General features: G+C 40.0%; 1 protein-coding gene across 2 annotated transcripts in view; it reads left to right on the top strand.

Annotated features, from left to right (window-relative positions):
• The window catches only part of rspo1 (R-spondin 1), a 200,274-nt gene extending 189,430 nt beyond the window's left edge, over nucleotides 1-10,844 (top strand). For both annotated transcript variants that reach the window (XM_043717871.2, XM_043717872.2), the window contains exon 6: nucleotides 10,142-10,844. In XM_043717871.2, the coding sequence (XP_043573806.1) occupies nucleotides 10,142-10,317 (176 nt within the window). In that variant the 3' untranslated portion in view covers nucleotides 10,318-10,844. The remainder of the gene's footprint in view (nucleotides 1-10,141) is intronic.
• Nucleotides 10,845-23,834: the final 12,990 nt, after the last annotated feature.

Genomic DNA, 23,834 nt, shown 5'->3' with positions numbered 1-23,834 from the left:
CATCAATATTTATATTGATATCTTGCCTTTTAGGCAATAGTGGAAGTAATGATTTAAAGTCAGTATCAAATCAGTTTTGGAGGGCTGTTGAGAAAGGCCTGAGCTGTGGACTTCAGTCATGTTAAGGTTAAAAGGGAAACAGATGATGACTATTAATGGACTAATTGATGTCTGGGTACATATAGGTAAAACAGTGATATTATGACACAGTGGTAATGTCCCTACCTTTAGGATAGAAGGTCAGACTTCAAACCTCGACTGAGTCAAAGATGTGTTTCAATATATTTGAACAGGTTGATTCAAAACAATTATAAAAGGAGGAACAACCGAAACTGAAGAGAGCTGCTGGTCTAGAATAGTCAATAAACTCTCTCCACAAAGTAACTCTTTATCTCATAGATTCTGTTTGATCAGTTAGGTTAGGATCTATTAAAAACCGGCTCGGTCTTTCAATAATCTAGTTAAAAAACAACAACAATCCAGTACTGTTCTATGTAGTTCTATTATTCCTTACCTGTGTGTTGATATTTGTCAAATTACCAATGGCATACTCCCAGTTCACATTCATAAAAGTGTGCCCATACCTGTTTTTAACAGCGAGATGGCAACATCATTTAAATTAAGACTTTGTGTTGTACAGAGTAACACAAAGTGATGTCTCTGTTGTGAGTAAAGTGTTAAGTACAGTTAATAAACAGAATGAATAACCTGCACAAGTTCCTATATCCATGGTTTGCACTAGATAGATTGGAAAAAAAAAGAACTAAGGCCACTAAACAGGATACTAGAGCTATTTGCATGTAATTAATTAGCCTTAAGTGACCTCACAGGGTTTGGGTCATCTATCATGCTTCAATTAATTACTATGACAAGAATTAGAACTGCTGATCCATTTCTTTCTGGCAGCTTCAGATGTGGCACTGAACTGAACTGATTTCTTGGAAAATATGCAAAGAGGCAGTTGGCTGAGATCAAAAACAAATGGCTATAATTAGTTTAGTTTGGCTGTGATAAGTTGTAGTTGCTCAATATATTTTAAACCAGCACAGATAATGGCTCTTTAGTAAAAGCTCTATTTCAAAATGAATGGTCATTTGTTTTTTGCAATAAAGGTGCTTAATGAATTGGTCACACTTGAATAACAAATAATCAGGATTAACACAACACATTAATTTTGCTGAAGATTCAAAGGCCAGTACAAGTAATTGATATCATTCATCTGAAACCTTAAATAATATTACAATTTTAATGTCAAAGGTGTATATAATTTATTTATAAAGAATATGTACTGGTAATTTGCTAGGGAATGATTACTGGTCCAAGAGTAACTGCTAACATAATCCTTGTAACTGGCCTGCTACACTTCACTGACACTCTGGTGTAGCCTGAGGTCTCCTTTGCTCACCATTTATTTCTCCAAGCACATGTGGCTGTCATGTGGAAATATCTGAAAGCACAGCATTAGTTTTCACAAATATGCTGGTCGCACTCAACACTGTCTCATTGCAACACTTCCTGCTCTTCCGATGTTGCTACGTTATCAGACTGCTTCTCTGATGTCTGACTGCAGATGAGCAGAAATTGCCTCCAAATCACTGGTGGGACGATTGAAGCCATTGTCTGGTCCATGAATAGAACTCAATTTACTTGTTTCCATTCACATTCCTCTGCCTGACAACAAGTCTAGGACTAAACTAAACTGTCCATAACCTGGGTCTCTGTTTCATCTCTTCCAAGCACATATCTGTACCATCACTACGTTTGTTTATTTTCACCTGCTTAGCGTTGCTAAATATAACCTCTGTCTCAACTTATCTCTTGCTCAATTCTTCAATTATACCTTTGTTTCCTCTGGACTTGACTATTTCAACTCGTTTTGGATTATTGTCCCATATCCTGCCCTCTGTTAACTTGAGGCCATTTAATTTCTAAATGTGATCTTGCTTATATTAATCCCCATTTACCTATTTGTTCTGTAGTCCTGATCAACATTGGTTCCCCATTAAGCATAACTTCAATTTAAAATTCTTGCTTAAAATGCTTTTCAAATCCCTCTGTGGCCTTGTCCCTCTCTATCTCCACCATCTCCTCCTGACCCATGATCTTCTAAAATACTTTATTTAATTACTGGGCATCCCTAATTTTAAACACTCTGTGATTGGTAGCTGGCCTTTCAGTTGACTTGGCCACAAGCTCTGGAATTCAATCCTTACGCTTCCTGGTATTTGTACCTTACTTTCTTCTACCTCGGTATTCCTGAAAAACAATCCCTATGTCAAATGGTTGACCGCCATGCCTAATATCATCATGTATGGGTCAGTATCTACTTCTGTTTCATAATACCTTTGCGCAGCATCTTGGGGTGTTTTATTATGTTAAATTATTCAGTGATATACATTATGATTGTTGGTTCTCCACATAACTGGCTCTTGACCTCATGGTGCATATTTTCCAAATACGCCTTTTCACATTTTAAACAGTAAGATCATAACAAGCAAGAGCAGGAATCGAGTATTCAGTCCCTTAACCTTCCTCCATTATTCAATAAAATTATGGCTTGTCTGATTTTCTTCTTAGCCTCACTTGGTTTTCCCAAAATGCCCGAGTTCTTCATAAATCAGAAGTTTCAAGTTCAGCCTTCAATATATTGAATGTCCCAGACTGCTCTCTGGGGATACAGTGGTTTTACAGTTAGCTTATTAATCCAGAGACCCAGGAAAATGTTGTGGGGACCTGAATCTGAATCCCACTGTGGCTGTTGTGAAATTTGAATCCAATAAAAAAAAACTGGAAATAAGAGTCTAATAGTTACTATCAAATTGTTGCTGATTGTTGCAGAAAGAAAATCTGGTTCACTCAAGTCCTTTAGGGAAAGAAACTGCTGTCCTTATCTGGCCTGACCTACATGTAACTCCAGTCAATGTGCTTGACTCTTGACTGCCCTCTGGGTAACTAGAGACGGTCAGTAAATGATGGCGCTGCCAATGATGCCCACATCCGATGAATTAATAAGCAAAACAAACCTCCAACGTTCAATAACTTTGTGAAAAAATCATTTTTCCACATCTTCATCATAAATTGCAGATCCCATATTCTGTAGCTGCATGCTATAGTTCCATATAACCCTCAGAAGTGAGACAGCCTCCCATCCTTCACCCTGCCACTCACCTTGTCCCTCAGAATTATCAATCTTCTAAACTCCAAATCTATCTTGGCCCAACCTGCTCAACCTTTCCACATAAGACAATGTTTCACCCCAAGAAAGAGTGTAATGAATATTCTCTGAATACTTCCAATATATGTATGTCTCTAAAAACACCTGACATCAATCATACATTTGGAAGCTGAGTAGGTGTTATCACTTTCTTTCCAATATACTTATTTGGTAGGTGTCAGAGGGTTCCTATCAGCAGGAGAAAAAGAAAACTGAAATATCAAAACCATGGATATGGGAAGTACATGTTAATGTTTTGGAGTTCAAAATGTAATTTGTTGGCATCTACAGATCTTTTGTCCTGTTTGGTTTTGTTTTGGCATTCATTCAGCAGATCTGATGCCTGGGCCAGCATTTATTTTCCATCCTAGTTACCCTGGAGGGGGTGAGGTTGTATTGCTCTCTTGAACCACAGCAGTCCATTTTGTGTAATGCTGTTAGAGTGGGAGTTCCAGAATTTTGACCGAGGGAGAGCATTGGTCCAGCAATCTTTTCCCAAGTCAGGATATAGTGAGTGGTGAGTGGCTTTGAGAGGAACTTGCAGGTGGTGGTATTCCCCTGCTGCCTTTGTCTTTCTAAATAATAGTGGTTATAGCTTTGGAAGTGCTGTCTAAGGAGCCTTAGTGAATTTCTGTAGATGATACATTTACCTGCTATTGTGATGTTCCTGTTACAGAATCACATTCTACAATTCCATGAGAGTTTATTGAATGGAGGTTATAAACACCCTCAGACGCTCTGATTGGGCTATTTCATTAACTTTGTGTTGGGGATAAAGCAATTTTCAAATTCCTGTTTCAAAGATATGCTGCCATAATTGATGACCCATCCATGGCTCATATCCTCTGTACAAACACAAAGTCAGGAAATATTTGCGCACATATAGTGTAGCAATACTTTACACAAGGCTCAAACAAAACCTGTCATCCAATGATGAATGAGTATCACTTCACCGACAATGGTGCTCATTGAACTCAGTAAAGTATAAACATCAATGGCAATATAGTCCCTATGCAGTTTCTGAATACTCTAATTGCAGTTCATCAAATGTCACTTAAAAACCACTCTAACTTTAACACAAACACAAAATACCATTGATGCTTGAAACCTGAAGTTTAAACAGGAAATACTGGAAATATTCAACAAATCACACCACATTTTGTGGAGAGCAAAACGAAACTAAACCTTTAAAGCTGATGATCTTTCTTTCTGGAGATGACCGGACTGTCCTATGAGGAGACAGTGAGGTCTGCAGATGCTGGAGATCTGAAGGGCTCCGGCCTGAAAGGTTGATTTTCCTGCTCCTTGAATGCTGCCTGACCTGCTGCCCTCTGAGGAGACATTGATTCGGCTAGGCCTGTATTCACTATATTTTAGAAAAATGGAGGGGATGTGATCGAAACACACATAAAAATTGAACAGAGCTAAACAGACTAGATGCAGGGAGGATGTTTCCCCTGGTTGAGGAGTCTAGAACCAGGATTCACAGTCATAGGATATGGAGTTGGCCATTTAGAACTAAAATGAGGAAACATTTCTTCATCCAAATGGTCAGCTTGTAGAATTCAGAGTCACAGAAGGCTGTCTCAGCTGGGTCACTGAGTATATTCATGGAAAAGATTGATAAATTTTCAGCTATTTAACACTTTCCATAAGTATGAGGAGAAAGCAAGAACATGGCCTTGAGGTAGAGGATCAGTCAAGGTTGTATTGAATGGCAGAGTAAGCTTGAAGGGCTGAATGGCCTACTCCTGTGTCGAGAGTGTGGTGCTGGAAAGCACAGCTGGTCAGGCAGCATCCTGACGAAGGGCTTATACACGAAATGTTGATTCTCCTGCTCCTCGGATGCTGTCTGACCAGTTGTGCTTTTCCAGCACAACACTCTCGATTCTGATCTCCAGCATCTGCAGTGTTCACTTTCTCCTGGCCTACTCCTGTCCCTATTTACTGTGGTTCTATGTTTCACTAGAGCTGAAAAATGATAGCGATGTCACAGGCTTTAATTAAGTCCAGAGACAAAGGAAAGGGTGGTGTTCAGTACTAATGTAGAGAGCAGGAGTTTTTAAATGACACAAGGATTAATGGTGCAAGGCAAAAATGGGGTAGTAATTGGAAATATATGAAAAAACTTGAGTTTATAGAGTTCGTAAATGACAACAGCAGAATCATTACCACATCTACTGTCTCAAAAAATGGGAGCAATTGGAGTTGTGATGTGAAATTGTTGAACTTAATATTGCAGCTGGAAGGCTATACAGTGACAAATCAAAGGACGGGCTGTTCCATTTATACTTATGGTTTTGTGAGTGGCTTGATCAATTGTGTCATTGTAGCAGTAAACAGCAGCTCAGTTTGAATTAGTCATCTAGCCCACAGTCATTATGTCTTCTATCACCTCTCTAATCCAGGCTTATCATCTCATAGATCTCAGCTACCAAACACGAAACCCGAAAAGAAACACCAACACTCACCTTATTATTATTATGTTGGAACACTGCTCTTCTCACCATGAGGTCCATATGGATTAGATTAGATTAGATTAGATTAGATTAGATTAGATTAGATTACTTACAGTGTGGAAACAGGCCCTTCGGCCCAACAAGTCCACACCAACCCGCCGAAGCGCAACCCACCCATACCCCTACATTTACCCCTTTAACCTAACACTACGGGCAATTTAGCATGGCCAATTCACCTGACCCGCACATCTTTGTGACTGTGGGAGGATACCGGAGCACCCGGAGGAAACCCACGCAGACACAGGGAGAACGTGCAAACTCCACACAGTCAGTCGCCTGAGTCGGGAATTGAACCCGGGTCTCTGGCGCTGTGAGGCAGCAGTGCTAACCACTGTGCCACCGTGCCGCCCACAAACCAAATTACCAGTGTCTTCTGATCATTATACAGTTAGATTAGATTAGATGGGAACAGGCCCTTCGGCCCATCAAGCCCACACTGACCCTCCGAAGAGTAACCCACCTAGAACCATTCCCCTCTGACTAATGTACCTAACGCTATGGGCAATTGAGCATAGCCAATTCACCTGACCTGCACATCTTTGGACTGGGAGGAAACCGGAGCACCTGGAGGAAACCCAGGAGGAGAAAACTTGTAGAATTCAGAGTCACAGAAGGCTGTCTCAGCTGGGTCATTGAGTATATTCATGGAAAAGATTGATAAATTTTGATTGATAAACAAAACCAAACAGGACAAAAGATCTGTAGATGCCAACAAATTACATTTTGAACTCCAAAACATTAACATGTACTTCCCATATCCATGGTTTTGATATTTCAGTTTTCTGAAATACCACCTTTTCTGGTAATACTCCTATCAAAGTGCATAGCTTCTCATCTCTCACCTTCAAAGATTGACTTGCTCCTGTATTTCTTAAAATTTTAATTTCTGTACCTTTCCGGGTACACATGAGTAAACCTCACCCACACTGTTAAATATTTTAAAGAGATCTGCTAGTCTCTTATGAAGCAACCCCTGACCAGGCTGTACATTCTTTTGCAGCTCTCTAACTTCCACTGAGATCATCTTTGCAACTTTAATAAATCCTACTAGCTTATCCTGCTTTACCACATTTGTCCTCTCATGCTTTTCTGAAACCACCAATCTTACAACTTCATGTGTCCTACTTTATTACAGTTAAAACACCTGAATTTTTTTTTACTACTCTTCCTCCCTCATGGGTTTCCTTTTTACCCTGTGCTAAGCTATCTTCACTATCTTCAATTAGAACTCCTTTTCCTTTATTACCTAAGGTTTCTCTTTTCCTCAATTTCTATCCCTCACAGATTGAAATTGATGTCAGAAGCCAAACTTCGATTTATGAACCAACTCATAACCATTTGCCAATACTGCTGCTAATCTTGCAGTTTTAACTCTCTGCTCTTCCGGGTGAGTTCTCACTACTTCAGGAAGTGAATTTTTGAACTCCTCCATAACAATAGTCTCTCTAAGAGCGTCATACGTTTCATATATTTTCAAAACCTTTATCTACCTATTCAAAATTACTTTGTTCAATCTTTGCAAACTCTATGTATATTTGATCAGGTTCCCTCCTTAGATTCCTAAAACATTTTTAGTAGGCTTCTAACACTAGCTCAGCTTTTTCCATTTAAGATGGCTTTTCCCATCTCAATATACTCCCCAGATAGGTCCTCTGATAGTAATACATATATCTCACCAGTTCTACCTATCAATTTTGATTGGATCAATAATATCCACATGGTCCCTGGCCATTTCATATGTTTAGCCACTTTCTCAAATGAAATTAAAAATGCTTCTACATTCTCCTTGCTGAATTTAGGCAATGGTTGGACATATTTAAACAGATCCTCACTGCTCCTACGTTTTACCTTTATCTCTGAAATCGTAGTTCACCAACTGAAAAGCAAAACCTGCAAACGCAGGGTCTCTGTCCACTTCGTGCTTCTTTTCTCTGTTTTTAAAAACAAAGTTGCTACATTGCTGCGCTCAGACCAGATAGCTCGGCTCCAAGTTTACAATACATGCTTTCAAAAGAAACATGACAGAAAAAATCCTTCCTAAAGGCACATCTCGTAACAAGGCCCAAGGCAAAACAAAGACGGGGTGGGGGGGCTTTTGTAGCAGTTAACTACCTCAAGTAGTCCTTACCCAGTACCCCACACTGATGGAAGTGGCAAACATTACAGCGTTCCAGGAGTCTCATCTGGGCAAATATGACATGGTTGCTGTGTCACAGGTTTTACCTGCATCATGAGGAGAAAGTATCCAATAGATCCAGAAGGAAAGAAAAACAAATTTCAAGAGAGTAAGTTTACCTCTTTAGGAATATTACTGCTTTGAGAAGGCACAGTCAGCCTGTAGCTGAAACATGATAACCAGTGGCAAAGAGTCAACCACATCTGTGGAAGCAGCAACATGGCAAGTTGAGCAGTACACAGGCAAGACTTCTTACAGAGCTAGAAAGACAGGAGTGTGAGCTAGCACAAGTCAGAACAACAATCTGGACTTAGAAAATATGGAAATCTTAGCGAAGGAGAATTTGCAGGGAGCAACTGCATGAAGTAATGCTTGAGATTCCTAAGGACAAGGTCATACATTGTGCAAAGTGGCACAGAGACTAGAGGTTGAAGACAAGAGACAGTCGAATAGTTTTGACCTTTGACAATCAGCATGACCACCTTTGATGTTAAAATCCATGTGGCACAGTTGCAAGGAACTGTAGAAGAGATAGAAAATAAATTTTGACATTGTCTATAGAATCAGAAAGGCCTCAGAACATATTTAATCTGAAAAATAAGCATAGTTAAAGTAACCCAGTGAAATATTCTTGGAGAACAAGAAAAGTTCAGAATTTTAAAGTCCTGGGCCTCAGTAATTAAACCATAATTTCAGCAGCAAAATGTCTGAAGTCAAAGACCAATAAATTTTATTTGATACTGAAAGTAGAAAAATATTACCTGATGTTCTGTGCTCGTTAAAAGCAGGAAAACACCCATTTTATCTGGAAAAAAGCAAGAAGACCCCATTTTGGCTGCACATTTTTAGAAAGTTATGGAAGATTTGGCAGGCAACCATTTGATCATTAAAAAAGTCAATCAGGTTGGCAACTCTAGAAATTGGCAGCACCCCCCGAGTAACTAATTGGTTGACCCAGAGAGTGTGGAGTGTATACCTGCAGCTGGTGCAACGCCCCCCAGACTCCCAGGGTAAGGGATTGCCTATGGGAAAGATAAGTGTCAATTTGGGGAGTCTCTCCATATGAGTACCATGGGGAGAAATGGAGCAGGGGTTGCTGAATGATGCTGCCCATAGCCCCTACATTTCTCTGCACTGTCTTCGCTGTTTTCTCAGGAGCTGAAATAATTGCAGACCAAGTGAATGATGGGATGAGACCCTTAGCAGCTATTCATCATCGACTTGAGCATCTCAGACAGTGGCAATGTGGGAAGCTGGATCATTGACCATCCCTCCCAGAACTAAATTCAGTCAAGGACCAGAGTGTTTTGGGGCTCTGGTTTGCCACCATCTTACTGAACCAAGTTCGCTTCCTGTCTCTGGGTCCACCACCTCCAGGCACAAAGGGTTCTACTTAATGTTTAGATTAGTGCACCAGTGTGTCTTCCCTCAACACTGGTTCCACTGAATAGTTCTTCCACGGTTCTTTCCACGCTGAAAAATAAAGCATCTTGCTCTTCACACCCTTGTATGCACCAATTACATGCAATGCGTAATGCTATGAAAATATCTTGGACTTACATCCGAAGAATAATATCCATTGAACGTTATAGAGAAAAATGAGCTGCATAATACAAACAGATGTAAGGCAGATGTTTCCATTATCAAGTGTCCCCCAGAGCTAGGAGTTATAAATTTCAAATGAACAGTGATAAATCTAGTCAGTTATTCACTTGAAGTTTCTTGATTAAATCAATGGTAAAAGCATGGAACATGCTACTCCATGGAGTTGTTGGGGTGACAAATATAGGTGGATTTGAGGAGGAACCAGAGAAACACATGATGGGGAGAAATATAGATGGATATGTTGATGGGGTTAGATGAAAAGGGGTGAGAGGAGACTTGTATGGAACATAAGAATGGATCCACTGGGCTGAATGGCTTGTTTCTGTATAATAAGTACATTGGAATATAGTGTGATGCATTGGGAAAAGAGTGAGCATCCTTTTTTTTAGTGATTATTTGTGAGAAGAGTGTAACTCATTATAGCAAACCAGCAATAAAAATAAAGTAGTGTTTCGGTTTGACAACAATTTTATTGATGTGTCTGTTTGTAATTTATGTGTCATGTAAGTTTGCATTGTTTATCTACTTCCTCAGCACTGATCCGATAGACAAAGTAGTGGCTGTTACTCAATTTTCAGGTGCACAATGGTATTATCTTGCTGTGCTAATTCCTTGTTTCTGTCACAGGGCAAGGTAACGGCAAAGGAAGAAAAGAGAAACCGAAACACACAAAGAAGGCCAAACAACGGAACAAAGAAAGTGGTAACAGGCAAAGCAAGAAGGAAAACAAGCCTGGGACTAAGAAAAAGAAAGGACAACAGGGCAAGACCCTTCCTGCAACAACCCCCAGCACCATTCAATAGTAGCCTTATTTCAACGCAACCACTCAATGCTGATATATAAAAGTCGGCTTTTCTGAACTGAAGCACTGCTACAGAGAGGAATAAATACAAGGCTCTTGTTTCCATAACTGTTTAAAATAAGAAGTGAAGTTATTGTTTTGAGAACTTAAGTAACGGAGATCCATTGCACCTGGCCTCAGTGTATATTTGAAAATGGAATGGAATGGGAATTAAATAGTTCAGTGGATCTTTCAAAAGACAGTGTTAGGAACTTTCATCCAAACGATGACTGGATATTGTAGAGCAGGTCATCTGCAACACGAATGGAGATGACTGACTGGTTCTGGGGCTGGGAAGAAATACGTTGATAAAAAGGCTTCTGGAAATGTGCACATATTTCTGCACTAATTTTGAGGCAGTTGGTTCCTGCATTGAATGAAAGATGTAAACTTAATTTCCTGACAGAATGTTAGAATTATGCATCATTAAACTGCTTTAAATATATTTCAAATGAAAATAAGGCAATAAAAACATATAACAATTTGAAACTGATTAATTATTGCAATGGCTATCACAAATGGATCTTGTTTTCTTTGATGCCACACCTGCATGTATTTGTGGTATGATATTTTCTATATGAAGTTGAAATTCAAAGCTGCTGTAACCCTGCAAATTTTGATAATTGATATAAAGGTATCAAATCCCCGCTTCTTGGCCTACAGCTCCAAAGAAAATATCAGAACCAGATATGATGATTGATTATTCCAATTCTGGCCGGTCTCCTGCCTCTGTAAACATAGCTCTTTTGAAACTCTATTGCTGTATCCTAACGAGTAGCCAGTCCCTTACATCCATCATCTCTGCTCTTACTTTCCCACATTTGTTTCTGGTTTCAAATTCTCAACTTTATTTTCATAACCCTCCATCCTTTTCACTATTGATCTCCTCCACCCAACAATACTCCAAGAGTATTTTTGCTTTTCCAAATTCTTGAGCAGCCCTGATTTTCTTAACTCCAAAATGCCAAGATGCTAAGCTTTTGAATTTCCTCCCTCAATCTCTCCATCTCTCTCTCTCTCTTTCCCTGTGAAGGTGTTTTTCAAAACCTACCTGTTTGATCAAGCTTTTTCCATCTGTCCTATCATCTCCTTCTGTGGCTAATTGTTAAGTTTTACTTAATAATGTTTCTGCAATGTGCCTTGGGATGCATTCAAGGTGCTGTTTGGATGTGTGTTGTTATTGAGCTATGACAGTAAGGCTCATTTTAAGACTACTTGCGAATTTCTCTGAACACTGAAGTGAGAATTGTCACTCTTGGAGACCAAACTGTTCCACATTTTGCACCACAAAAATAAAGTAACTGCTTATCACAAAATTTGAGCTATTTGATGCTAAACTCTAAAAGGTTTTACGTCAAGAACTCAAACAATGGAACACTGTTGTAAAATATTTTACTGTTTCATGGGATGTGCACCATCCTGACAATTGTTTTCCATTCCGAAGTGCCCTTGAACTGAAGGGCTTGCAAATTCATTTCAGGGGCAGATAAGAGCTAACCACATTGCTGAGGCTCTGGAGTAACGTAGGTCAAACAGCAAAGGAAGGCAGACTTGCCCGATGTGCATTAATGAATCTGATGTGTTCTTACAATAATTGATGGCAATTCCATGGGACTGTTTCTCAGATCCAGATGTATTAATTGAGTTTAAATTCTACCAATTGCCAAAGCAAGATTTGAACTTACATCCCCCAGAACATCGGTCTGGATCTTTTGGATCACTATCCCTGTGGCATTGCCACTACATCACCATCCCAGGTCACAAAAAGCTCATGCAACTCGTAAACAACGTGAGGTTCAAGTTGACTCATGTGCACTTGTTTTCGGACAGTAATTTGACACACTGTGGTTCTCAGTCACCTTCTCATCCATATAAATGAATATTAATTATTGGTGCAATCTGATTCAAACATTTTGGTTTGATTAATCAGGTTATTACATCTTTATCCAATAATTACTAATAGCACCATTGTGTTACTTACAAACAGGAACACATCATCCCAATATGTTTCAGATTTTTAGCTTAGACTTGAGAAATTTGAGATCCATAAAATTTCGCTAAATTCTGAATCTCAAAGAAGCATCTGAGGTTGCCGCTGAAAGATTAGAAGGCATTATGAACAGGGTCAACTTGTTCACTTGCCCATAACCAGTCATATTGACTCTATCATGTGTTCAAACATTAAATGTGGGAGTAAAACAGTATCAATTTTAGGATGATAACCTTTGTTTCTGATGAAAGATAATCAACCTGAAATGCTAAATGGAAACTTGATTTTTTTCTGAGCATAAGTTGGATCTAAAAGTTGGAGATTATTCTGCTTAGCACAGGTCTTACGTGATCACATTATTCTCACCTCTGCTCAATTGGGTTGGGTTGTGCAGGATACAGCAAACAATCACTATCCTGGAGATACACTCTAGCAAGTAAGGGATGACCCAAGAAAATGGAAGCACATCCTTTGTAGACCAATAGCCTGATGGCTCCTCTGGATAAATAGGCAGCATTGTACCACTGTTTAGCATCAGTCTAGGAGTTACACACTGGGACATTAGCCATGTAATCTTGGAACACCCTTCGTCACCCATGAGCCAGTCCTACAGATGATACAGGTGGAAAGGGCATTAGCAACAGCAAGAATAGTGCAGGATGATAACTCTCGGAATTTTGGGTGCACTCCTACAGGGATTGTGGTCACAAGTGGCACGATGGCACAGTGGTTAGCACTGCTGCCTCACAGCGCCAGAGACCCGGGTTCAATTCCCGCCTCAGGCGACTGACTGTGTGGAGTTTGCACGTTCTCCCCGTGTCTGTGTGGGTTTCCTCCGGGTGCTCCGGTTTCCTCCCACAGTCCAAAGATGTGCAGGTCAGGTGAATTGGCCATGCTAAATTGCCCGTAGTGTTAGGTAAGGGGTAAATGTAGGGGTATGGGTGGGTTGCGCTTCGGCGGGTCGGTGTGGACTTGTTGGGCCGAAGGGCCTGTTTCCACACTGTAAGTAATCTTATCTAATCTAAAAGGTGAGATGGACATGAGAGAGTGAAATCTTTTCTCATTTAGGTATCTCTGAGGGCCATACGTATGCACTTTGCCAGTTGGAGAACCCAATAATTGAGGCAGAATAAACAGCTTGGACGCCACTTTGGGTTCATGGTGAATTGCACAAACAGGTGTGCATTTCGGAGAAAAGCATCCATGAAGTTATGAATGTACTTGTGGTCTGGAGATGCCATGTGAGTCCCCAGCTGAGGGTGAAAGGCGTCAGTGGTGAGGATGTTCAACCCTTCAGGACTACTGGTACAGTGCTTCCTCCTCAGCCTGCAGGAGGTGAAAGGTGCAGGTGACAGTTTCCCTGTTCATGTGCTGATGCCTGTGACATTGGCTCCCATTCCGTTAATTGCAGTGCCTTTGTACATCTTCTCCAGGGACACCGCTGAACTGCGTTAAAGAGTCCAGGTCACCTCTTCAGCCCTTGCCTGAATCAGCACAGCTGGAACCCTCTGAGTCTTGAGTCCATGCTGCTGGGCATTTCATTGCTTTTCCTCGTCCTTTATCATAGATGCAGCAAAACCCATTACAACTACTGGGTTGAGCTGGCCCAAACATTTTGCATTGAAGTAAGGATGAGATATTTGGTTCCTTTTGCCCTAATCTTTTGGCTTTTATGTAAAGTAAAACCCTATTCTGCAGCCCCCTCAATACGGTGAGATGCACTCTGCATGACCCTTGATTGCTTATCCTCCTCCGCATTCATTTAAGCGCGAGAAATTTGTGATTTGGAGCTTTATAATGTATTCCATGCTTGTGGCACATAGTATAGTCTGACCCGTGGTGACCTTCATTATTCCCTGCAACCATGGAATCAAAACCAAAAAACACCTGTATACTGGTTTCATCGCCATGTCCATAATATGCAGCTGCTTGGGCCAGTGAAAGCTTCTGCACAGTTTCACATCGACCAATCCCCACCACCTCCCGTCACCAATGCTGTGGTGTTGTCCCTCAATTTGGAGTTCAATGTATTACTAAACCTTGTAGGTGATATGAATGACAAGCATTTGTTAACCTTTATGCTTCATTGAGTGCTTCATTTTGGCATAAACATTCGAATCATTCAGGAACCCATGCCAATATGCCCAAGACCTATCCCAATTCTACTGCACAATTTCAGTGAAGAACTCTGCATTGACCTGAATGAAGAGAAGAATGGTGTGCAGAACTTGTTTTAATTCCTTTCCCTCACCCTCTAACCTATACTTAACTCCCTAGTACTATAGGAGAAATTGTTAAGGGTGAGGACCAGTTCGGCCAAACGAATGAGAGTGTCGGTGGAAGGGTACTGTTGGGGACGTCTGGAGAGGAAAAAACGGAAGGCTTGGAGGCCCTGGTCATGGCGGATGGAGGTGTAGAGGGATTGGATATCCATGGTGAAGGGCTTTTGCCCGAAACGTCGATTTTGCTGCTCGTCGGATGCTGCCTGAATTGCTGTGCTCTTCCAGCACCACTGATCCAGAATCTGGTTTCCAGCATCAGCAGTCATTGTTTTTACCTCCCTATTACTATAGATAGATTTCTCCTTTCCTTTGGTATATTCAATCACCCTCTCTCACTGTGGCCCCATTCACATTTCCATTAAATTTCTGGATCTTCTCCCTAAGCCCACACCCACCTAGCTCTCCATGCTCACCCATAGCCTTGCGCTGCCCCACCTCCTCCTTCACCCTCACCAGTACATCTTATGACCCAATTGTGTTGTCTGCTCTCAAAATGTAGCATCTCACCTCCTTGTTTTCCCCTTGCCCCTATCATTCTGACCCTCCCTTTTGTCTGCCAGTTGTCCATTTTCATTTCTCAGAATCTTCCTGGTAGCGCTGCCAACCAGGCCCTTTAATCTTAATGACCTGCAACTCCTTCCCACTTTCTTCTGAAAAAGTTCTGATGAGCCCTTTTTATATTATGCCCATTTTGTTTTGAGCCCTTTAATCTAAGACATTTATTTTTATTGTATCTGCATTCCTGCCCATTCAAGTTTGCTGGCATCACCTAGTATCGCCGTGCTGGTTAGACAGGCTGGGATACTAAGTTTGCATCCCACTTTTACACTGTTTTATACTGTTATACACAATAACACCTTGCAGGTCCAGTTAGGAGTAAAATGTCTCAAGAGCTGAATGAACTGGGCAGTTTGTAACCCTTCACTGGAAAAGTTTAAGCAAAAGAAAACCTTACTTATGAAGGATCATGTTGCTGCAGAAGTGTATACGCACCAGAGCTCCCAGGAAGACGTTCATCCCAAGAAGTGTAATACTACAATTGTATCGATGGAATGTGAACAAACACTTTTCCTCCTTTTTGCCTGAGAATATTGCACCCATGAACATAATTCCAGTGAGCTGGAGTGTTAATACATATTTATGGCAATCTAGTGATTGCAAAGTAATTTTTTGACTATTGCAATTTTGAAGCGCCTGTACGAAAGATTCCAACAAGTTAATATGATCTTTAACCCGACGTTGGGAGTGTGCATTTTAGCCTCCCACCCAATTAAGTTACCCCAGTTCCTTCCGGATGGACCCGACAAATTTCTGTGCCTGACACTGTTTCTCTCTCTACAGATGCTGAGTGTACCCAGTATTTTCTCTTGTGTGTCGGAATTCCTGTCACAGGTTTATTCATTTGCTTCTGCATCACAAACACTGGCACATTTTGTCAGAATATCTATGTGCACAAGAATCCAGAAAGCCTGATTAATTATGGCTACAAGAATTTCTGATGATGTGTTGTAGAACCAATTTTTGAGACCTGTTGGCACCAGGCAAGTGATTATTTTCTGTCAATACATTTTAATAACTTTATTTTTCTATAATTTAGCAAGAAATACCTTAATTGTAATGACAGGGAATCTAATAATTATCTGTTGAAATCAAGTGACATCTGTGCAAAGTAGCATTGTACAGAGAGGCTCTGAGTTTCAATTCCAAGGTCTATCGCTTTTAAACAATTTTAGTTCCTCTATGGCCTGTTATATTTCCCGCAATCGGCTATTGGACATGAGATTTTTTTCACGATACAAAATTGCTTTTTAAAAGCCTAGGGCCACTATCATATACTTGTGGGTAATGAAGCAAAACTAAAGGGGAAATGCTGACATAACAAGTTACAATAAAAATGGAGAGAACAATAAACACCTTTTGCTCATGCCAACAGGTTAGGAAACAAAAGTCTATTTACATAAGTTTGCTTCATTGTTAATGAACAAGGCAGTTCAATATATGTTTGTGTTGACATCTGAAGACAGTGGTTACATGCCTAACAGTACACTGATCTCTTTGCAACAATATAGAGTCAGAAACAGAGAGGCCGTGTCTGTAAAACGATTGAGAAATATGAAATCTAGACATCTCGGAGAAAGGAAGCAAAGAAACAGCATTAAAGGCAGAATGGTAGAATCCAAATGCTTACTATGAACGAATTGTGTTTAACAATCAGAGTAAAAATAAATTATTGAATCAATCCTATCATTATGATAGGTCAGAATCTGAAAGTAGTATGGACGTTATTAACTTTTAATTTCAAGATGTGTTTTTTTTAAGTGGACTGCTCTGGGATTTTAGTGATGTCTGACAAGGTCCTGTATGGGACCCATGGAATATTGCACTGGCGGAGGTGTTTGGGAAACTGCAAAAAGAGAAAAAGAGACTTGGACCACTACTGGTTGCCCCTGCAAGTAAAAAGGAATCTCTTCCTCTGAGTGCTGGTAGCTAATTAACCAGGATGAGGAAATGAGAGAGCTACTTGTCCCTCTCAACAGAAAGCCATCAGTTGCAGACATTTTCTTGTGTTTTGTCCTTCTGGGAATATACAAAAAGGCATTAAAGATCAATTGCAAATCTCATTAGTGTATGCCAATGGAATTTGTGCCAGTGAAAGAAACTGTGCTAGTGAAGTGAGGTATCACAACTGTCCCACTGTCCCATGTTAATGGATGGATCATGTTGAATTCCTCTTTCTAAGCATTACCTTGTACCTGAGTTAGTGTGTAGCCTGCTTCCATGTGCCCTGTGCTGATGCCTGGAATCTGCCCCCAGTTCTTTTGTCCTTGGTCCTCAAAGTTTTGTTGTATTTCATTAAGACCAGATGGAGGCACTTCCAATCTGAAAGAAAATAATTAGCTCACCAGTTCTAATACCTCCCCCATTGACACAATTTCAACCTTAATGGAGTTTGCAGGCCCTTTGAATGGTTTAGCTATCTGAATGCAAGATGTTGTTGATGATATATTAAAAAAAAATGCGAAGATTAAATGCAAATTTTACTTTGGGAACAGTAGGATTATAAAGACCTTTTAAAAATATTCAAAAAAGCTACTTGCTAATAAGAGAAGATAGAGATCAGTAACGGGGAGGGAAGCCTATCTGCGAATAACGTACATAATAACCTACACTGTATATTAACCCTGTAACTAGCCAGTACTGCAACAGGTTCAATCAGTTGTCTAGTCAACATTATATGTCAGTATCTTAACATGAGATAGCTCGACATTTGGTTTTGCATTCGTAAAAACCTGTGCACATGCACTTCCCCAAAGCTGTTGATACCTATACACAGCAATTACTCGATGATTGGGGATCTCTTGATGAGTGCGCCATTGTTGGCTGTACCACCAGGTCATGCCTGACCTGTTGTGATTGAGTGCAGCTAAAGAGCTAGGGAGCATAATGATCAGTGAGACTTCAACTCTTGCCTACATAACGTTTCTCTCTGTCACATCCTGCGTTCCAAACTGAAGCCTTGTCTTCATGATTCATCACCTAATTTGAGATACGTATGCTGCATAAGCAGTGGTTTGTGGCTATCAGAGAATCAGCACAGAGAAGCTTTCCTGCAGCCTGATCTCGATGTCATTTGTATGGCTGTCCTTCATTTATTTTTCAAGGCCTTTCAAACTGGGAGATGTTCATTGGTAAACCTATTACAGTAATGGTGCTGAGGGCAGAAAAAATCACCCAAATCAAATATGTCTGAGAATTTAGTCTGCAAATACTGACAAATGAAGTGGACAAGAATGCTCATCTCTGTTTCTGTAGCTAGAATAGATCACCTGCTTCTCACCTGAACCAAGCATGGTTGGTTGCTGCTATGAACGTACAACTCAGGAGCAGCCAAAGGCCATTCAGCCCTTCAAGGCTGCCCTCATTCAATAACATCATGGCTGATCTGATTGCAATCTCAAATCCACATTCCCACCAACCGGGATAATCTTTCACCCCCTTACTTAACAAGAAGTTGTCTTAAAAGTGCTTCCATCACATTTTCACAAAGTAGGTTGCAAAGATTCATCACGTTCTGAGAGTGGGATTTTTACCTCATATTTGTTTTAAAGAGTGATCCTTGTTATTTAAAGAGTGACCCCTAGTCCTAAATTGTCCAGATGTGGAGACATCATGCCCTATTTACCCAATAAAGATTCCTCAAATTATTTCTTATTATGCTGCACCCCAAATGAATCAAATGCAGCCTGTCCAACTTTTCCGGCAAAGTCTTGTCCATTTTAGGTAATAGTCTAGTACACCTCCTCTGAGCTACCCCCAAACCATTGACATCCATCCTTTAATAAGATAACCAATATGGTGTACAATATGGTCTCACCAGAGCCCTGCATAACTGAAGCACAACGTTCCTACTTTAATATTCCATTCCCCCCATGATAACTAATGAAAATCTATAAGTTTTCCAATTACTTGATGCACCTGCATGCTAATATTTTATGACTCAGGCACAAGGACACCCAGATCACTTTCCATTTCAAAGTTCTGCCATCTTTCACCTTTTAGAAAAGTTTGTTCTTTCTTTTCTTCCTGCTCAAAATGAACAATTACACAATTTTCCACATTTTATTCTATTTCTTGCATCTTTGTTCATTCATGTCACCTATTAATATCTTTTGAAACCCCTGTGTCATCTTCACGACATGCTTTCCTACCAATCTTGGTGTCAACAGCAAATTTGACACTCATGCCTTCCATCCCTACATCAAAATTATTGATATAATATTAAAAATGGGCGGCAAGGTGGCACAGTGGTTAGCACTGCTGCCTCACAACACCAGGATCTCAGGTTTGATTCCAACCTTGGGCGACTCTATGTGTGGAGTTTGCACATTCTCCTCCTGTCTACATGGGTTTCCTCCGGGTGCTCTGGATTCCTCCTACAGTCCAAAGGTGTACAGGTCAGGTGAATTGACCATGCTAAATTGCCCATGGTGTTAGCTGCATTAGTCAGAGGGAAATGGGTCTGGGTGAGTTACTCTTCGGAGGGTCGTTGTGGACTTGTTGGGCTGAAGGGCCTGTTTCCACACTGTAGGGAATCTAATAAGTTGTAAACAGTTGAGGTCCGAGTATCAATTTCAATGAAACACCCCTCATTATGTCTTATCAATCTGATGAAGATTTTTAGGCTTACTCTCTGCTTCCTCTGAAACAGTCTTCCATCCTGTGCAAATAGCCTACTCACTGCACCATGAGGTTTTAATTTCCACAATAGTCTTTTATGCAGCACGTTATCAAATACCTTCTGAAAATCTAAGTTCCATCGTCCAATTCCTGTTTAACCACTCTCTATGTTATCTCCCCAACAAACTCCAATAGATTAGTCAAATGTAATTTACCTTTCTCAAATGCATGTTGGCCCTTCTTGAGTATCATCAAATTATAGAGTCATACAGTTCAGATTTGGCCCTTCTGCCCATCAAGTCTGTACTGCTAAACATATGCTATTATATACACTAGTCTTACTTTGCTGTACTTGGCCCATTATCTTGAATGTTATAACACTTTAAATGTTCATCCAAGAGCTTACTAAAGGTTATGAGATTTCCCACTTCAACAATCCTCCCAGCCACTGTGTTCCAGACCCCCACACTCTCTGGTGAAAATGTTTTTCCTCAGATCCCCTCTAAATCTCCTGCCTCTATTGACCATTTTTTTACTGGTCCTTCAAATAAGAGGAACAACTGTTTTCTATCCCTTGTCCATGCCCCTCATAAACTTGTAGTCCTCAGTCAGGTACCCGCTCAACATTCTCTGTCTCCTTTCTTTTTTGAATAATTGTGTTACATTCACTATCTTCCAATCTCTAACAACAACCCCAAATCAAGGGAGATTTGGAAAATTTAAACCAGTGCATCAACTACCTCACTAGCCACTTCTTTTAAGAAATTAGAATGAATTTCATCATGGCCTGGGCACTTGTCAGCTCAAATAATTTACTTCTCTGGTAAGAAGCACTTTTCCTGACATTCTCCTTCTCTTCCATTTCCTGAATTACTATTGCCTTTGGGATGTTACTTTTATCCTCTATCACCAAGACTGATACAAAATATAATCCGCTATTTCCTTATTTTTCAAGACTAATTCTCCAATCTCAATTTCTATAGGACCAGCACTCCCACTGTTAAACATTTTCTTGCTTATATATTTGTAGAAGCTCTTATCTGTTTTATATTTCTGGTTAGCTTTCACTCACACTTGAATGTTTCCCTTCTTGTTAACGTTTTGGTGATTTTCTTTTGCAATTTCTTTCCATTCTGTCCAATTGTCAGTCTTTCTACCCGTCTTTATGCAATAACATGTTTCTTTCTTTAAGTTGGATAATATTTTAAATATTTATAGTTAACCACAAATGCCTCCTTTGCCTTATGTGAAGAATTTATAGGTTAATAATTATCCTGTTTTGGTCTCAGTATGAGCCTTCCATGGCCAATAAGCCCTCGAGTATAACTTTTCTTTTGTTCACTCACAGAATGTGGGCTTCACTGGCCACCAACATTTATTGCCCAGCATAGATGCCCTTTGAGAATGTGGTGGTGAGCTGCCTTCTTGAGTCGCTGTCGTCCATGCATGCTGGTAGACCCACAATGCTATTAGAGAGGGAATTCTTGAATCTGCACCTTATGACTTTCACAGGCAAGACTGTTCTACAAGATCTCTGTGAGGACTATTGGCTAAATGTGTCCTCGGAATGACTGTGATGCTCCATTTGGCCTGTTAACTAATTACAGCGCTAAGCAGCATGAAGCATTCAACTTGCATTAGGGCTATGAAAGAAATGGGAGCTATCATGACACTGTTGTGAATTGCTTAATGTGATAATCCTGCCCTAGCCTGTTTCAATTGGAAACCTCCTTGACCTCATTACCCCACCTCCACTCCATTCAAACCCACTGGAAATAAACATTGTGTCCAAGAGGCATAGAACATCATCATTGTCAGTTGTTATCCCTCTCCTCAATGACTAATATTCTGTGACACACTGATCCATGTGGAACATAATCGACAAGAAAATCCTACCCATGACATTTTCACACTGTCATGCTAGTGCAGGCTTTTGAACTTTGGCAGAATACACATTATCTGGTCTCAATACGTAATAGAGGATTCCACAAGACAAAAATGTTGTGTGAACCACAGGAACAGGGTTGGCCATCCAGCCTTTAGAGCCTATTCTGTTCTTCAATTAGATTGTGGCTGACTTACGGAATGCTATGGTTAATGAGGAAATGCAATGGGTCAAATGACACATCATATCCATCAATCATTATTCTTTTTTGACTGAAGTGACAACTAGCTGTTCCTGCAAACAAGCTGTTGATGTATTTAAACTGTAATAAGTTTGCAATGTTTCCATCAACTCTCCCAAGGTCTTTTGGTGCAATATTATCTATGTGGTCGCAGAATTCATTCTTCTCATAAAGAATTCCGAAATGATAATGCTCATATAATCTTTAATATTAAATGTTTTATGTTCAAAGGAGCAAGCATCATGAAAGACCTTTTGTGATTCTGTTCAATCATCTTTTCCTCAAGATTCTGCTTATTGATATGCAATCATAATTTATTTAAAAATGCATAAATTGTAATATTTGTGATAAATTAGTCATGAAGAGATACTAATAGGCTTGTTCATCATCGGCAATTAGATTACATTAGATTACATTACAGTGTGGAAACAGGCCCTTCGGTCCAACAAGTCCACACCGACCTGCCGAAGCGTAACCCACCCATACCCCTACATTTACCCCTTACCTAACACTATGGGCAATTTAGCATGGCCAATTCACCTGACATGCACATCTTTGGACTGTGGGAGGAAACCGGAGCACCCGGAGGAAACCCACGCAGACACGGGGAGAACGTGCAAACTCCACACAGAGAGTCACCTGAGGCGGGAATTGAACCCGGGTCTCTGGCGCTGTGATGCAGCAGTGCTAACCACTGTGCCACCGTGCCGCCCACTATTGGCAATATTGTGTCATCCCAATTAACCTAAACACAAAGAAAAAGTTATTCTTTGAAGGAATATAATCTAATCAAAGAAGAAATTACAGTCATAGTAATAGCTTGTAACATCCAAACAACTGATTTTTTTTTTAACCTAAAGACATAATCAACTTTTCAAGGTTATATGCAGAACAATTCTAGGGGTGTAATGGATAAATATTCAAATAAAGTTTATAAGGTGTTCCCTTTGAAAATCTTTACCTACATCCTATTACAGTATTACGCCTCTCTGTGGAGACCAGAGTGAAGTTATAAATTTCCATCTTCCTCAGGATTAGCCTATTCTTTCCTCAAATCCTGTTTACATGCAATAATATGATTAATCTCCTGTTGTCTTCCCCATTACACTCTTAATATTTTCCAATACACTACTCTCCTTTCTAAAAGTAACTAGGTCACATTTATCAGGGGAAACACAGAGTAAGTCTAACACAGTTGCCCATCAATATGTTTTGCATTTATCAAAGCCCCATTCAAAGAGCTACCACAAAAATGGAAACCTGCATGACTTGTACCATTTCTGAAATTCCAACTGCTCACAAAGCTATTGGGATTTTGTTTTTTTTTAACTGAAGCCCTCAGCAAAGCTTTATTTTCAAAGATGTTCACATGTGAAATCCTGGATTCACAATTTCCTGGATTATGTTCAGGCAGAAATAATGCCTATCTCACCAATAACCACTTACTTTGAAATCCCCTCTGGATCTCATCTGCCAATTATGGAATATAAACAGATCTAGAGCTTTGGGGCTTAATCCCTAATCTATAATTATTGCTTTCTAACAGATCTGGGACTTTATTTGAAGTTTCCATAAATGAGGCAGAAACAAGAATCATTGTACTTCAGAGTAATTCATTACGAATGGGATGCTTTGAGATGAAATATTGCACATTATAAATACTCATTTTTCTTTATGTCTTCCTCACATGTCACAGTGGAGATCATTGCTTCTCCACACTAATAAAACCTGTTCAGAATGCAAATGTAATACTGTACTAATGTGCCTCCTGGTTTCAATTCAGAGTCAGATCAATAAAGACACAGTACATGTTAGACTGTTATCCTGGGAGCTCATAACACAGTTATTGCTACCTATCAGAAGGTAATCTGTAATGTAACTAATAACTACATTTTGAAACATT

This window comes from Chiloscyllium plagiosum, unplaced genomic scaffold, assembly GCF_037043375.1.
Source record: "Chiloscyllium plagiosum isolate Xiang-an unplaced genomic scaffold, Cpla_swu_hap1 HiC_scaffold_30, whole genome shotgun sequence".
NCBI lineage: Eukaryota > Metazoa > Chordata > Chondrichthyes > Orectolobiformes > Hemiscylliidae > Chiloscyllium > Chiloscyllium plagiosum.
The sequence above is the reverse complement of the archived record's forward strand: the minus strand, read 5'-3'. Positions and strand labels throughout refer to the sequence as shown.